The sequence below is a fragment of the Carcharodon carcharias genome, chromosome 11 (assembly GCF_017639515.1).
Source record: "Carcharodon carcharias isolate sCarCar2 chromosome 11, sCarCar2.pri, whole genome shotgun sequence".
NCBI classification, from domain to species: domain Eukaryota; kingdom Metazoa; phylum Chordata; class Chondrichthyes; order Lamniformes; family Lamnidae; genus Carcharodon; species Carcharodon carcharias.
The window spans coordinates 99,180,403-99,198,085 of record NC_054477.1 but is presented as its reverse complement, the minus strand read 5'-3'; the positions used below and the strand labels follow the sequence as shown (position 1 = coordinate 99,198,085).

General features: G+C 45.7%; 1 protein-coding gene across 11 annotated transcripts in view; it reads left to right on the top strand.

Moving 5' to 3' along the window:
* Window positions 1-17,683, top strand: part of LOC121284113 (phospholipid scramblase 1-like) — a 109,198-nt gene that overhangs the window by 58,172 nt on the left and 33,343 nt on the right. For 7 of the 11 annotated variants that reach the window (XM_041199214.1, XM_041199209.1, XM_041199208.1 and 4 more), the window contains 3 exons: window positions 8,925-9,085; window positions 11,298-11,340; window positions 15,922-16,142. In XM_041199214.1, the coding sequence (XP_041055148.1) occupies window positions 8,925-9,085; window positions 11,298-11,340; window positions 15,922-16,142 (425 nt within the window). The remainder of the gene's footprint in view (window positions 1-8,924; window positions 9,086-11,297; window positions 11,341-15,921; window positions 16,143-17,683) is intronic. The other 4 variants (XM_041199216.1, XM_041199215.1, XM_041199219.1 and 1 more) reach the window with 2 other exon arrangements.

Genomic DNA, 17,683 nt, shown 5'->3' with positions numbered 1-17,683 from the left:
ATCATGAAACGGTACAGAAATTGATCCAAAAAGCCAATGGAATGCTGGCTTTTATACCTGGAGGTCTAAAACAAGAGGGTAGAAGTGATGCTTCAGCTAGGAGTCCTGATTAGCCCACATATAGGACAGGACTTTTCAGTCAGCATGTGGGGGCAGGCCCGGCATGCTGATGTGTAAAATGACGTGCGATGACGTCGGGTGTGCATTCCCACGTCATCACGTGCCATTGCGATATTTCGGAAGGTGGGTGCGCTATGAGTTCGGAGGTGCGCCCGCCATTAATGAACGGGCCAGTTAAGGCCCTTGAGGCAGCAATTGAATACAATTTTGGGTAGCTGTGTGATTTTCAGTGCGTCGCGTGGGTGCAATGGGCAGATGGATAGACCACATTTTTAAAATACCTCATCCACGGGTGGGATAAGAGGGGTGAGTGGGCTCGCTAATGTGAGTTGTTAGTACTTTATTACTTACTGCTACTTGTGTGAACAGGACAACTTCATTTCGCTTCAGAACTGCTTTGACAAATAAAAGGCTTCATTTTAGGACTCTGGAGGAATCATGACACTTGGGCCCTTCCAGGTATCAGACAGGCCTCCCCTTACCCTGGGAAGGAGAAAAAGGGCTAGGAGTCCACATTCAGCCCCTAGGGGAGCCACCTGTGGGAGGACAGGCGCAGGGCCATCAGGAAGCGCAAGGCGGGAGTGTCTGTAGAAGACACCACTATACTGCTGCCAGGGTTTACAGGCGGCAATGCAGCTACCTCAATATGTCTGAGATGCCATGCCTCAAGGGAGACAGTGACCCCCCTCCATCTGCCAAATGATCGGTCCTGAGATCCGCTCCAATTGTGTGGGTGGACACCCCGTGCTAGTGGCACTTAAGGTCACATTGCCCTCAACTTCTATGCCCCTGGCTCTTTCCAGGGTCGGTGGTGATCACACTTTGTCAACCTGGTGATAGACGTTCTGTTCAGGCGTGCATTGACTTTCATTCACCAACGCACGGATGGGGCCAGCCAGGCAGAGTGAGCTGGAGGCTCTGCCGTGATTGCTGGGTTCCCCTGCGTCCAGGTTGTAATCGGTTGCGCGCGTGTGGCCAGTGGGTGAGCCAGGAGCCTTCGCCAACCGGAAGTGCTTCCACTCCATGAACTTGCAGATAGTGTGTGACCACAGGATGCAGATTCTGTAAGTCTGTGCAACATACCCAGGCAGCTCCCATGACGCATACATCCTGAGACACTCCCAGGTGCTGAGGCTCTTTAGTGTTCCAGCCCAGCTGGATGGATGGCTGGTCAGTGACAAGGGCTATCCCCTCAAAAGGTGGCTCATGATGCCCCTCCGTCATCCAAGAACAGAGGCCGAGCAGAGGTACAATAGGAGCCATGCCTCCACAAGGGCTGTGGTAGAGGGAACTATCAGTCTTCTCTAGATGCGCTTCAGATGCCTGGACTGTTCAGGGGGAGCACTCCGATACCCCCCAGATCATGTGTCACTGATGGTGGTTGCATGCTGCGCTCTGCACAATCTGGTGCTGGAAAGGTGGGATGCAGTGGAGGAAGATGATGTTGATGCAGTGGCTCTGGCAGCAGACAAGTCTAGTGGAGAGTCCGAGGACAAGCACACTCAGGAAAATGCTGAGGGGTTGGGCACCAACCTGGGCAACCTCCAAGGAGGCAGGGACACCCGGGAAGCTGTAATCCAATGCTCCTTCAGCTAGTTTACCAAAGATGAACGGCCACCATGTGCCAGGGCTGCAGGCTCCATACTCGATACCCGAGAGCAACATTTGCCTGGTCAACAACATGAACTATGTGCCATTGCAATAAATCTCAAGGACAAAAAATGTCATTAATAACATCATGGGTTCCCCTTCTGCAGAAATAATGAAGCACCCAGAGGCTTGTTGAGAACCAACACATTTAATGATTTGCAGCTTGGCATACAGATATCAAAGTAAATTAAGTTGGTGTGGTGTTCAACACCTTTTAACAGTAACTTAAAAGTGGGGCAAAAGAAAACCACTCCTGATAAGCCCATGTAGTGCCTAAGGTGCTTTGCGCTTACGTTTGCAGGTGCTACGTCTAGGTGCTCCCCCCTCGCTGGCATTGGAGATGGCCTGCTTACTCTGCAGTCCTGCTGGCCTTGGTGGGCATCCTCTGGCCCGTGGAACCTGTGTGGGTCCCGCCTGGGTGGGAGAGGCCAGTGGCATGGCTGGCATCTCTCCAGTTGCCGCAGCCTCATCGGATGCCACGGTCACTGGCAGAGAGGCGGAGGAGCCACTGCTGTCATCCGGAGCGCCCTGAGAGGAGCTGCAGAGGTAACGAGTAGCCAACATGATGTCGCTTTGGACCTCACCGCTCACCATTGATAGATGGGCACCTAGCTGGGATACTGGGTGCCCAATTCATCTCCAACACTGACAGTGACCACCTGAGGTCATTGCCACTGTGAGAGCTTGCAGGTCTGGGCGCATCCCAAGGAAGCCTTGATTGTTGTCCTGGCGGAAGCCTCTCCATGAGAGTTGCCATTGTCTCCATGGAGGAGGCGGTGCGCTCTGCCATGAGGGTCATTGCATTGCTCATGCTCCGCGTGGACTCCTCCACGGAGACCATGGCACGCATTCCCTTATGTATCTCCGCCAGATCCTTCCGCACACTCTGCTGCCTCAGGGACGACTCCAGAGGCACATCATCAGCCATCGACTGAGCATGTTCCTGGTTCCCAGCAGTCCTCCAACTGCCGGTGTTCTGGGCACTCTCTGCTTCTGCCTGCACCTCAAGCGAGAGTGAAAAGCCCTCAACCACTGTGCACCGAGATACTAGCCGACGATCTTATTCCCACTGAGGTGCTGGTATCTGCACTGGTGCCTGCCTAGCTGAGAGGATGTGACGCTGGCGTGTTAATTTCTTCTGTGCCCTCAGGGATCAGCAGCAGTCCTCTGCATCCTGAGACTGGGCATACTGTGGTGAGGCTGAAAGGAGGAACAAGGACATTTGATTAACAGTGTGACGGCTTCAACTAATGTGCACACCTGGCACCCGGATCAGGATGTGCTCCTTTCCATTATCAATGGGGATCCCATGTTGGAGACTGAAATCAATATACAGTCAGCAGTGTCATGTTTGCACTGACAGACATTGTGACCTCGGTGCACGGCACTCTTCCCTCCTAGTGGCACCCCGACCTCACCATAGCCGGTTGACCTGGGCGCATGCTGCATCTCCAGTTCCAGTGCCTTCTGCTCATATCTGGTGATGATTTGAAGATGGGGTTGCCCTCTGCCAGTCCACAGCCACTCAGCATTATTGTGTGCTGTGCTCTCCTGAAAGGAGAGAGGAGAATTGATTAGTCCACCCTGTACCTGCATTGCCATTGCAGCCTTGCTGCCCCCACCTGAGGAAAACCTTGTAGGGCTCATCCGATTTGTGATTGTGGAGTCGCAACACACTCATTCCAAACAGGGCTGACCCCCTTCCCCAGATGCTGCCTCCATGACATTTGCCACTCACTCTCTAAGAACTTCCAAACCCATGACCATTACCACCTAGAAAGACAAGGGCAGCAGATAGATGGGAACACCGCCACCTGGAAGAGGAGGGCAGCAAGGCACTCATTGGAGAACCTCGGGGCCAACTGCCCTGACGACCTGCCCTGGTTTGCTCTCTGAAGACATTCTCCATCATGTAGCTACTCACCGAAATCAGTGGCAACCTTAGGACGGCTGCCTGTGCTGTTTTTGAATAGGCCGCCGGGTCGCCATTGGACCCAGCAGACATTGGCCTCCTCCTGTTGCCTGCCTCTTCCCGCTGATCTCGGGAACCGCGAATTATGCTGGGTGGGCCATAATTGGCCTGCCCATGTAAAATAGCGACGTGGAGCCGATCGCGGGCAGCGATTGGCTCCGTGACCGCTCCTGCTGGGCCCACCCGCCAACTGAAAAATTCCACCCATAGATTACTGAGAGCAATTTTGGGTACCGCACCTTGGGAAGGATATATTGGTCTTGGAGGAGTGCAGCGTAATTTATCACTGGTTAATTCTGGTAAATTTATGAGATTTACGACTGATTAGATTAAATTGCTGCTTGCTCTTCTCCATTACTAATATAGAACTTCTAAATTGGAAGAGGGTTAATTTCATTGTGACGAGAAAGGATCTAGCCAGGGTAAAATGGAACTGGGGACTGGCAGGAAAAACTGTATTGGAACAATAGGTGATCATTAAGGAAGAGATACTTAAGGTACAGGCTAGGTACATCCCAACAAAGGCAAAAGGTAACAGGAATCCTTGGAAAACAAGGGAGATAGAGGTTATGATGAAACAAAAAAGGATATATAATGCATGTCAGGTTAATTCTTCAAGTGAGAAGCAGGTCAAAAATAATACCTTGAGAGGGGAGGTAAAGAGGAAGGTAAAGGAAGGGGAGGTAAAGACTGACAAAGAGAGTATAAGAATTGAATGGCAGTCAACATAAAAGGGAATCCAAAAGCCATCTTCCAGCATGTGAATAGTAAGTGTGTAGTAAAAGGTGGAGTGGGTTCTATTACGGGCAAAGAGGGTGACATATGCTGAGAGGTGTCAGGCAAGGATATAGAATAATTAATGAGTTATTTGTGTCGGTTTTCACTGAGATAGTGGAACCTGACAAAATATTGGTAGAAGTGGAGATAGTGGGGGCAATGGGTAGTGTAGAAATTGAAAGGGAGGACGTACTAGAAAGAGTGGCCGTGTTTAGAGTAGACAAGTCACCTGGTCAGGATGGCTTGCATCCCAGCTAAAGGAAGTGGGGATGGAGATGGTGCAAGGACTTGCACCATCTTTCAATCCTCCCCAGATTTGAGGCAGGTTCCAGAGGATTAGAGAGTGATAAATGTGATGCCCTTACTCAAGAAAGGGTGTAAGGACAGCCCTAGCAACAATAGGTCCATTAGTCTAACATCAGTGGTGGGTAAGGTTTTTTAATCCATAATCATGGAAAAAAATCAACATGCACTTGGAGAGATTTGGGTTAATTGAGGAGAGCCAGCATGGATCTGTAAAAGGCAGATCATGCTTGACTAATCTGAGATTTTTTTCATGGTTGATAAAGGGAATGTGGTGAATATTGCCTATATAGATTTAAGAAAGCATTTGACAAAGTAACAAAATTTCCTTTTGGAATTTTTGATTGATATAGCTAGAATAGGAGGTCCAATGTGTAACTGGATAAAAAACTGGTTTAAGGATAGAAAGCAGCGAGTCATAGTAGATAATTGCGTTTTGGACTGGAGGGTGGTAGACTGTGGTATTCCTCAAAGGTCAGTGCTAGGATCACTATTGTTTTTTTACCACATAAATATGACTTGGATCTTGGAATATTGAGTACATTTTCAAAATTTGCTGATGATACCCAACTTGGTGTGGCAAACAGTGAGAATAATATGAATTGCCTGCAATAGAACATAGACTAGCTGAATGACCAGATGAGTGGCAGATGGAATCTAATACAGAGAAGTGAGAGGTATTGTATTTTGGCAGAAGGGATAGGGAGAGGCAATATAGACTTAATGGTACAATTCTAAAGGGTATGTAGGAACAGGGAGACAGAGTTGGGTGGTGCATGTGCACTGATCTTTGAATGTGGCAGGTCATACTGAGAGAATGGTTAGCAAAGCATATGGGATCTTGGGCTTCATAAGTACAAAAGTTCATGAGTACAAAAGCAGGGAAATTATGCTGAACCTTTACAAAGCTCTGGTTAGATCCCATCTAGAGTATTGCATCCAGTTCTGGTCATCACACTTTAGGAAAGATGTGAAGTTCCTTGATGCAGAGGAGATTTACTAGAATGGTTCTAAGGATGGTCTGTTTTGACTACAATGTTAAATTGGAAAGTCTGAGGTTGTTCTCCTTGGAGCAGAGGGCAGAGGAGATTGAGGGATGATTTGTTGGAGGTGTACAAGATTATGACAGGTTTAGGTAAGGTAGGCAAGGAACATTTCTTCCTTTTAGCTGATGCTCTGAAGACTAGGGAACACAGATTTAAGATTTTGGGCAGGAAGTACAGGGGGAATGTGTGGAAGAACTTTAAGCCCCAGCAAGGTAATGACTTGAAGTTTGTTGCCTAAGAGGGTGGTAAAAGTGGAACCAATTAAAAATTCCAAAAGGAAATTGGATGGGCGCTTGATTAAAAAAAATAAAGTTGTAGGGCTACTAGGATCGAGCGGGAGATTGGGACTGACTAGATTGCTCCACAGGGAAGTGACATGGATTTGATGAGCTGAATGGTTTCCTGTGTCAAAAATGACACTGGGTTTCTGGTTTGTGAGGCTGATGGGTGTCTAGTCCACCAGTTGGAGACCAGTGGGGGTCCCTGTCAGTTATGTGGGGGAGGCCCAACAGAACCGAGTGTCCTTCAGGCACTTTGTGGTCACTGTTTTGCCTGTCCTGTGACTGAAGCCCCTGGCAGCATATGTCCCACATGCTGAGAGCTGCTGGCCAATCAGAGGCCGGCAGCTACTTGTTGCTGCCAGTGTCAGCAAGAGCAGTGGCTGCTGGTGGCTCTGCACCCACCAGAGGCCCAGGAATATTGTAGGACTCTAGACCAAAGGTGGATTGGATGTCACAGGAGGGGTCGGGGAGGGGGTCAGAGGCAAGAGCAGAAGGTGGCTTTCAGCAGACCCCACTTATCGATACAGAACTTCCTATCAAGCACGTAATGAGGGATAATGATAATGAGGGATTGCCCTGATAGGACACAGGGAAGCTGTGCGGCACCTGTTAAATCCCTAATGTACCGCTAAATTGCAGTGGCTTTAGTGACATTGGATGTTAATGAGCCGAATTAACATCCCAGTGGTAGGGGCTGTGAATCCCACATCAGTCCCTTCTGCCCTCCAACTTAATCAGGCGAGGTTCTCCTTCCACCAGGAGACTGAAACGGGGTCTCTCCTGCGATTAAATTGGCCCAACCGCCACAATTCCTGGCCTGATGGGCTCCATTAAATCCAGCCCTATGACTGACTCCATTACATTACACAAACTGGCATTGTATTTTATCCAGAAAGTCAGGTTGTGAAAAAGTGAATTGAAGCCAATGGCTACAGAGATACACATTACAAACATATACCACCTAACCAAGAAACCACAGTTTGTCTGTTTATAGGGGCACAAATGAATTCCCAGTTAATGTCAACCACCTGCAAACAATTAAATACAATTAATATGCATTTAACGTTATATTCTGTGGAATTTAGAAGATTAATATTTTCTCCACTTGGATTTTTTTCCGCCTTCACCATTTTGCTCCTTGCCTGGTTCCCTCGGGGATGCTCTCAGCTCCTGCCTTGTTTTGACCTTTCCACCCGGTGGCCAGATCAGCGCCTGGTGCCAGCACCTTAGCCGATTTCTGGGACCTCTGTACTCAGCCTCTGTACGCTGGTTCCCTCGGCAGCTATCCGCCTGCTGGTGGTGCCCTTCCTCTGCTCGCCTGGCTGCTGCTTCTTCACCACCCTGGCCATGCTCCTCCTCTTCCCCTTCCAGCCAATGGCTGCTCTTAAGGGGTGATTTGATTAAAAGTTTTTAAAAGTTGCTAAATTCCCATATGTGCAGTAGACAGAATTAATTTGGTATTGTGAACACTTAATGTACCTCCTAAACTATGATAGGAGAAACCTCCACTTGCTGAATGTACATATCTTGTGTGACCAGATTCAATAAATTATTGATAATGATGTCAGAGGTTTCTCAGCCTGTTCTTCTGCATTCTGGGTGGTATTAAATTGCCCATTTCAAAACCCTAAACTACTATCCTATAATTGCTAGCTAGCTTATATTTATAAGCATATACTGTTTACACATTAAAATGCCTAACCTAAACATGGATAATTGTATGAGTTCTATATTCTACGCATCAGGTCTGGTGTCATGGGCCAGACTTTTATGTTCAGTATGTGGGTGCGCGCCCGACACGCACGAGCGTAATATGACGTATGATGGCGTCAGGCGTGCGTCCCAACATCATTGTGTACTCGCACAATATTTCATTCGGCGGGCATGCACCGGAATCAGCTCCATACCTGGTGATAATTGAAAGGCCTATTAAGGCCATTAATGAGCTAATCAGCTTGAAATTTACACTGCCCGGCTGCCTGTCGAACCTAACGGTTGACAGGCAGGTGAAAATGCCAAGAGGCCTTTACCTTTTTTAGGAAATCTCGTCCATGAGCGGGATGAGGTTTCCTAAAGCTAATACAAACTAAATAAAATCTTTTATTTTGAAATTAAAAACATGTCCCATCTCATTTGACACAGTCACATGAGGGGGCATGTTTCATAAAATTTTTATTGCATTTTTTTTAAATAGCACTTCAATCTCCTGAGGTAGCTCCATGCCTCAAGGAGGTTTAAGCACTTTTTCACACGCAAACTGTGCGCGAGGTCTGGCTCCCCCTCTTTCCCCTGTCCACACAAGTAGTGCTTAGTGCTGCCGTTCGCGATGCATGCAGGGCGGGCCTTAATTGGCCGCCTGTATGAAATTGCGCTGCGGAGCCAATCGCAGGCTCCCACTGAGCCCGACCGAAGAGGGGAAAATTCTGGCCATGATGTCAAACAGCTGTACCAACTGATTTGATGCTCTGTTTCCAAAATTGGACCACTCAGGTCTGTTCCACGAATTTGCTTGTCACTCGCCAAAGAGCATACATTCAGCTATGAGGGGCCCAGCAGTAATGCTATTTAAAGGGTCAAGCACACAATTTGCAGGTAAGATCACTTAAGAATACCTTTATTGCAAGGTCTCTGAAGTACTGTGGATTATTGGATTTGGCAGGAGTGTTGCTGCATCCTCACCGAGAGGACGGCAATAGGTGATTGGAAATGTCACTGATCCTTTCTTTATCTCTGTCTCTCTTGTGTGTGTGAATGCATGCATGCATTTGTGAGCAGGTCCTTTTGCACCTCAGCCAGGTTATGCTGTCTACCCTCCAGTCAGTGCTCCTATGCTAGCTCATCAAGCAGGTGGACCACCATCTCAGCCCCAAGTCCAGTGGATGCAAACACCAGCTCCTATTCCTAACTGTCCACCTGGATTAGAGTACCTTACAATGGTAAGCAAGTGATCATTATGTTCTCCATTCATGGTAAGGTCTGGGAGCATGAACTATCATTATTTCTTGTATATATTTCAGTAAAGCACTATATATGCCCAAAATAAATTGCTGAACATTAGAAATAAACTCATGGAAGGACATGGGTAATACAGTGGGTTAGACACTGACCTCTTTGTCTGGATTATTTGTTCAAATGTAGCCATAACTGATTAATTGGATTGGAGTTTCATGTGTCTTCTAAAGATCCTCTGGGAAATGAACTTGAACAGCCTTAATCAGTTGGGTTCCTAGAGACTGGCAGTGCTCCATCTGACTGGGAGTGTGAGATGCTGACCTGAAATCAAAAGAGTTTTATTCCCAGCACAAACATCTCTTACTTTAATTAGCATTAACATTTTAAAAGATAATTCAATTGAAAGTTAAATTAATTTTCCATGTCTCATTAAGGGCAGTGTATCAATGAAAAATACACCATTGTTTTATTGCACAAGTTGCCTAACTTTTGGAGTTTGTTTTAAAATACTGAGACAATGTCATGACTTTATTCAGTGTAGGTTGTCAGGGTAAAAGGTTACTGAGCGATCTGTGGCAGGAGTGGCATCTTGTGATGTGGTAATAGCTGATTCAGTTTGGGCAGACAGGCCAGTTGCTGCACACCTTGTCGAATGCGAACAAACAAAAGTCAGTTTTCATTGTTCTTTTTCAACCTGAACATTCAAGGAAACAATACTGCACAGATTAAATAGCTGGAAGCATTATAAAGTTTGTCAGGGAGAGCAATTTAAAAAGCTTTTTCTTTGACTCTGCACGTGTGCATCATGTGACATGCCACATGATTTTGAATAATTTTGATTTTTGTGAATATATGCATATTCAGTCCCCATTGATGGTATGATAGTTAACTCTTGCTTTCCATTTCTGCTCCTCATAATCTCTTGTTCCCATTTTCGTAAACATAATTGCCTGCCAATTCAACCATTCTGCACACTTTTTTCGGCTGCTAAACAGCCTCCAGTTTTGCAGGCGGTAAGCTCATTTATGTTCCAGAAGTGTGCCGCCAGCCATGTAGTTAAAAGCCAAAACACAGGTATGCAATGCCCACACTGGAAACAGATGTTAGGCACTTTATTTCCATGTGCAAAGAGCCTAATGCCTGTTTGAAACTCCCAATCCAAGTTTGGTTTGACGTGAGAAACCAAAAACATTGCCTGCTGCACTTCCAGGAAAGCCTTAGAGATAACGTTTAAAAAAGGCTGTCTCCCAGTGATATTACACTGGGGGCGGCTTTAACGAGGTGAGTGTGGGACTTTTCTTCCTTGGGGAAGAAGTCCTGCCCTCAAGAGGCCACTGGCCAATCAGACTGGTGAGTAGTCCCAGCAGCGCCAGAAGCAAGTAGTAGCTGTTGCTGAGACTATGCAGGTGTCCCTAAGAAGAAGTGTCATGGATGCAAGACTAAGGTAAATTGGGGTTTTTTGGATTGGGGAGGGAGGGTGGAAATTGGGGACCCTAGAGAGGTGGGGGAGGGTGGTGGAGGTCGGGTTTTGGAGGTCAGTAGGGAGGCTGAAACCTATACTGAAAATTTTTGAATATGGTTATCCAAATGTGGAGCTGGGAGGATCAGGAGCCCCCAACCCACCCCTCCACACCTGGCCACCAATTGTCCTAATCCAGTCAATAATCTCCTGGAACAGGTCACCAATTGTTCTCCCTCAGCCATTTTCCTTTTACAAAGGCCTTAGGAATGGCATCGCATGCAGAGTTTCCAAATATGATGATTTAGATGGAGGCAAGATAATTAATGACTAGAGTAGATTTGAACACAAATATAGCTATGATTTTACATTCATTATTTAGAGTACAGTACAATCTATTAATGTAGGATCAGACATTTAATTTTTGTTCCAGATTTTAGGCACTTTATGTACAGAGGGTTATGCAAATCCTTGTCAATAGGTCAATAAACCATGTAAACTCAGGGCTACTTTACTTTATGTTAAAATAACCTGGCTCCATTGCATGATAATTGACATTAAAATGAAGTGGAAGCTTCATTTAAAGGTTCATTTAAAGCATCATTTATCTACATGTAAGCAATTAACTCTGTGCACAGACTGCACTGAGGTAATGCATGGGGAAATTGGGCTTTGAATGAAATAAACTCTTTGGATTACTGTCAAATATTGAGTTGGAATCATTCTTTCCTCCACAGATCGACCAAATACTTGTTCATCAAGTTGTTGAACTTGTTGAAGGTGAGTGTAATTTTAATGATAGCTGGTAACTTAAACCTAGGGCTGGATTTTACTGGGGGGGGGCAGGGGGAGGCCATCCCCCTCTTGAAACATCAGTCACAAGCCGAGTGACTTAAGAGAAGGCTGTCCAGTGATAATGTGCCTTAATGATGTGAGTGTGGGACTTTCGCCCCTCAGGGAAAGTGAGTCCTGCCCTCAAGAACTGCCAGCCCATCAGATTGGTGAGTAGTGCCAGAAGCAAGTACTAACTGCTGCTGGGACTACACAGGAGTTCCCGAGAAGAGGTGTCTTGGAAGCTGGACCAAGGTAAGTTAGGGCTTTTTGGATGGGGAGGAATTGGGGGTACTAGAGAGGTAGGGGAGGGATGTGGGGTTTGGGTTTTGGAGACTGAGTGGGAGGCACAAAGTACCATCTTTGAGGGGGGATGCTCCTGATGCACACAGGGCACCATCCATTCCCCCCGCCCCCCAGGCCCCATAAAGGAAAATATGGTCCTCAAAGTGGCCATAAAATACCCCTTACTCCTCCAAGTCTGCTTTTTTTATATAAAAGTTGAGCTGAAGAATGTTTGACACTGTATAGATAATACATTTGGATTTCAAGGCCATAAAAGATCACAACAGAAATAAGTCTATGAGCTTTATAAAATGGAGTAATGTGAGCATTGAAAAGATATTTATCACCCACTAACTCTTGAATTTGCTGACTTATTTGTTTGAAAAAACTTTTAAGTAGCAAAATCCTGTGGCTTTAAAAAAAACTAATATGGAGTACTCAATTCTTAGTATTCTCCTTTTCTCTTTATGCTTCACAAAGGCAAAGTTGGGCTCGGTAGCATCCTTTTTCAGGGCAATATGAAGACCTTTAAGGTTCCAAAATGGCATCTATATTGCAAGGACATATATGTGACTGAAATATGCCAAATGCCACCTTGGTAAATTGGTTAACATATGCTGACTTGGGACGGAAATCACTGAAATTAGTGCCTGCCAAAGCTATTGGACCATGAGTGTATTGGAAACCCATTGGAATCTCCATTCTACATTGGGTTTTGCTGTGGCATTTTCCTTTGCCCCCTGAGCAGTCAGAGATGATGTGCAGGATCACATGTTGCATCTGTCAAAACAAGGATTTCTAGTTAAAGCCACCCAGCAGACATCAGGCTGAACTGGGAATGGATTTTGTGGCTGCAGCAAACACAGGAATGGAGTTCGAACCTGGGAAAGGGCAGGGGAGAGAGGAGAACCTGTCCAACAAGGCAGGCATGGATGAAAGTACTGAGGAAGTCATCAACAGAAGTGTGGTCTCCAACCTGGATCAAGGACGTTGGCATGGTGGGAAAGTTGAGTGGCATAAGCCTTTCCGGTTCAAGTCCCAGACTCTGACTTACCCAGCATTCTCCTGCACTGCACACTTCAGAACCTTGCAGTTCCACTTCCTTTCTCTCCAGTCACCACCTCGCATCCCAGTTTGAACAGCCAACACTCTCTCTCACCCTCATCATGTTTACCTCTCTAACCCATATCTGACAATCACTCCCCATTAATGTTGTCCTTCCCTCCCCTCCACAGAAGCCATACTAACACTCATAACCCCTTGTGTGCTCCCTTCTCCAGCAAGGAGAGAAAGCAGTCTTGGAGACATGCAGAAACCTGGAAGTTGATTGTTGGTCCTCCAATGACAGGCATCTAGATGGGCACTGGAAAAGAGGCCTTGTTCCATAAAGCTGCAGGTGTCGCAGTAACAGACATGAAAGCCTGAGCTTCAAGGCACTGGGACTCAGACACGGTGAGAGAGCTGATCCTCTGCCTGTAGATCCTATGTTGTGAGTTTTACCTCTTTGGAGCTGGATCTCTGTGCCCATCCCCTCTGCCCTTCAGAAATATAAGAATGTGACAGGAAGACAATAGTGGACAACAGCTTCACACCTGGCCATGGCTGGAGCTCTTCAATTTCTTTGGCCAGAGCTTTCCAAGCTTGCCAGTTTCGCTGAAGAAGCACTCCCCACTCTGCCACTCACTTAGTTGTCCTAGGCAAGTAGATGACAGCTTGGAAAATGGATACACTGGTTGTTAAAGCCAGAATGCAGGGTTAAAATGGCATTTAATGATCTTTTGAATATTTAAATACCATACCCAAAAGCTGCACAGTGTTTTCCTAGTCGCCTCTGAAGCCATTTGGGTGAAACCAGGAGGAGCGTAGGATGGTGTATGAATCCTGCCCCAATGCCAATTTTGGGGAATTTACTTCCTGCATGCACCCAAACTAACCTCCATTTTCCTATTAACATTACCCCTTAATGTCTGCCAAAAACCTGCAAATCATGACACCCATTAGTGTACAATGCTGGTTTGATGCCCTGGAGTTCCACACTCCAGTCTACTGCTAACCTTGCACAGCTGAACACATACTTAGCAGCAGGAAGGATCTCCCCCCATGACTCAACAGTGCTGTTTAATAGGATCATCATCTGCTTACAGGTCAGTTGCTGGTTTATTTCTTCTGGCTGTCACAATTCTGAGGTTTGGTTGCTTTCTATAGTTGGTTAAAGTTTCAATGAGAGTGGTTGGTCAAATGCTGAAGTACTTTTTTAGTAATTAAATGCTTGTGCAGAGTCCAGTTACTCTCAGACATCGATAGAACAGTAAGCCTTCATCTTGGCATTGAGCATGACTGGGAGGATAAGCATATGCCATACAGAGCAGGACAAGCCTCTAGAAGGGAAGAAGGAGAGAGAGGCTCTCAGCACTGCTGAGACCATATCTGCAGAAGACCTTTAACAGAACAGATTGCTGGAGAGCTGTGTCACCTTGGGTGCTGTATTGCACACTGTATCTAAAGCCATGGTGGCAGCTCTCTGAGCTTCCATTGCAGTACTCAGATGTTGGGCTGATGCTGCTTGTGTTGCATTGGAAGCTGAGGCAACGACCATCAGACACATCTGTTGGCTCCATGAGTGTGTTGATGGAGCTAGCCACTGGTGTCGTGTTGGAAGAATGGGCTCCACGCTTTGTACAAAGCCCAGTGACAAGTTGGTGCTGGGCACCTCCATCTGATTTGACATTGAACGCAGGTTTTCTGGCAGGTTTTCCCAATGCACCAAACATTTTGTCACGTATATTCATCTTCTCTGTAGCTTAGTCCATTGAAGCCATCTTCTTGATCCTCTTCAGCATTGAGCACAGGCTTTCTAGCCAGGTTCCCAGTGCACCAAGTATTTGTGTGTGTACACCCATCAACCTTTTCCTTCATCAACTATCCCCTTTGCCTTTCTTCATCACCCCTTCTTTTATTTAATCTCCCCTGCCTTCCACCCTATCATAGACTTTGCCCTTTGTTCTTTCCCTGCCTCTACATTTGCTTAAAGCCTGTTACATCTGTTAACTTTGCATGTTCTGACAAAAGGTCATTAATGTGAAATGTTAGCTCACACCATGTGCCGATCCCACCTCTATGCTATCCTCTAAATTACACACACTGTCAGTGTCTGAGCTTGTGGCTGCGATTGTGAAACCAGTGGCAATATGTCTTCAGTTTCACTGTCGTTTTGCTCCACTGCCTGGACAAGTTGCAGCTCTTGGATATGTGTGAAAGGATAAAGGGACAAGGCTAAGATTGTGGTGAGGGGAGGTGAGAGGATAAAGTTAGAAGCATATGCTTTACACCAACAGCAGTTTCTATTTTAGAAGAGATTGTGGAATAAGCATAAGATGGAAGGGCAAAAATATGATTAATTTGCTAATACTATTATTTTTGATGGTTTCAACTCTGGCAATGGGCATGCCTCAACAATGGTCATTGTCTTCTCCATGGGGATTAGAACTTGCAGGCATTCCTTTTCCCTTCCAGTTAACCCTTGCTATCTGCAGTTGTGCGCCACCTTATCTGACAAGAAGGTTTCTTCCATAATTGACAGCCACTCCATCACCAGACAGCAATCAAGATAACCAGAGTTGCAATTCCTGCATGCAGCTGTTAAAAACCATCAACTTTAAATTTAGGAAAAGTTGTCATTTTTTAATGCCTTTTTATTAGCCAAATTCTTTCTAATGTGATTTTTGAAGTCTCGTTGGATGTGCTGAATAAATAAAAACATAATTTTAGTACAGAAATATGCTTACATGCTGTGTTGCAATTACACCTGAGAATTTAATCCTAACTTGTCTGAAGACTACCCTTGGTGTAGACTTCTGGGATAGATTTTCTTCAGGGATTCCTCTGATGATCTGCAACCTGAAGAAACGGCTATGCCATTTTTCTCATGTTTGTAATGGTCTTCCGACAATATTGCAGCAGGTGATTGGAAGAGCTGCCGTGGATATTTCAGATATTCATGCATAAGGAAGTTGGTTAGTTTTAAAACTAAAATTGGAAATTTATCTAGACTGTAGCAGTCAGATTTCAGAGGTTTATGAATTCTCCCAGTCCCTTAACTGCATTAACTGCTTATTAATTCATTTACATATATTACTTGTTTTCTTGATTTCTAACTACACCTGGAGTATGATACTTTATTTCATGCATCTAGGTTAACAGCAAGTTATTTTTTGACAATATGCTGGGTATTGTTTTGTTTTTCAGCCTTAACAGGATTTGAGACCAAAAACAAGTATGAACTAAAGAACAGCTTGGGGCAGAGAGTTTATTATGCAGTTGAAGACAGCGAATTCTGTAACCGAATATGTTGTGGGTCTAATCGAGCATTTGTCATAAAGATTTTGGATAATATAGGACACACTATCATGCACCTTATGCGTCCTCTAGGATGTGGATCATGTTGCTGTCCTTGTTGTCTACATCAGGTAAGTGCATAAAAAATGTGCCTGAAACTGTTCCTGTTCACTTGCCTTTCTTTCACCTTGCAACTTGAAAAAGTTATTGGCTGTTTTTGGGATCCACTACTAGCATAAAAATTATCCAGTCTTGTCAAAGTAAAAATGCCTGTTTTCTTAGATTTTGAAAGTTTACTGATTTTGGGTTTCATACCCCATAATTCCAAGGAATGCACGTAGCTTTTAATTTTAAAAAAAATCTATTCATGGAATGTGGGCTTCGCTGGCTGGGCCAGCATTTATTGCCCATCCCTAGTTGCCCTTGAGCAGGTGGTAGTCAGCTGCTTCCTTGAACTGCTGCAGTTCATGTGGTGTAGGTACACCCACAGTGCTGTTAGGAAGGGAGTTCAAGGATTTTAACCCAGGACCAATGAGGGAACGGAGATATATTTCCAAGTCATGATGGTGAGTGACTTGGAGGGGAACATCCAGGTGGTGGTGTTCCCATCTATCTGTTGGCCATGTCTTTCTGGAAGGTAGTGGTCGTAGGTTTGGAAGGTGCTGTCTAAGGAGCCTTGGTGAATTCCTGCAGTGCATCTTGTAGCTGGTACACACTGCTGCTACTGTGTGTCGGTGGTGGAGGGAGTGAATGTTTGTGGATGTGGTGCCAAACAAGCAGGTTGCTTTGTCCTAGAAGGGGTCAAGCTTCTTGAGTGTTGTGGGAGCTGCACTCATCCAGACAAATGGGGAGTATTCCATTACACTCCTGACTTGTGCCTTGTATATGGTGGACAGGCTTTGGGGAGTCAGGAGGTGAGTTACTCGCCACAGGATTCCTAGCCGCTGATCTACTCTAGTAGCCACAGTATTTATATAGCTAGTCCAGTTCAGTTTATGGTCAATGGTAACGCCCAGGATGTTGATAGTGGGGGATTCAGTGATGGTAATGCCATTGAACATCAAGAGGCAATGGTTGGATTCTCTCTTGTTGAAGATGGTCATTGCCTGAACTTTTGTGGCGCGAATGTTACTTGCCACTTGTCAGCTCAAGCCTGAATATTGCCCAGGTCTTGCTGTATTTGGACATGGCAGAACCCAAACTGGATGTCAGTGAACAGGTTATTGCTAAGCGAATGCTGCTTGATAGCACTGTTGATGACCTCTTCCATTACTGATTTTTGTAACTCTTTCGAGTACAAACCCGTTCCCATCTGTTTCAGATGAAGTCACATTGTTTCCCATTGTGAGATTTGAACTCTTGATCTTGGGGTTACAAACCCAGTACCATAACCACTTGGCTATTTAGGCCAAGCCCTTCCATTACTGATGATGGAGAGTAGACTGATGGGGTGATAATTGGTTGGGTTCAATTTGTCCTGCTCTTTGTGTACAGGGCACACCTGGGCAATTTTCCACATAGCCAGGTAGATACCAGTGTTGCAGCTATACTGGAACAGCTTGGCTAAGGCCATGGCAAGATCTGGATTACAAGTCTTCAGTACTATTGCTGGAATGTTGTCAAATGAAGTGAATTGAATTTGCGGAAGACTGGCATCTGTAGTGCTGGGGAC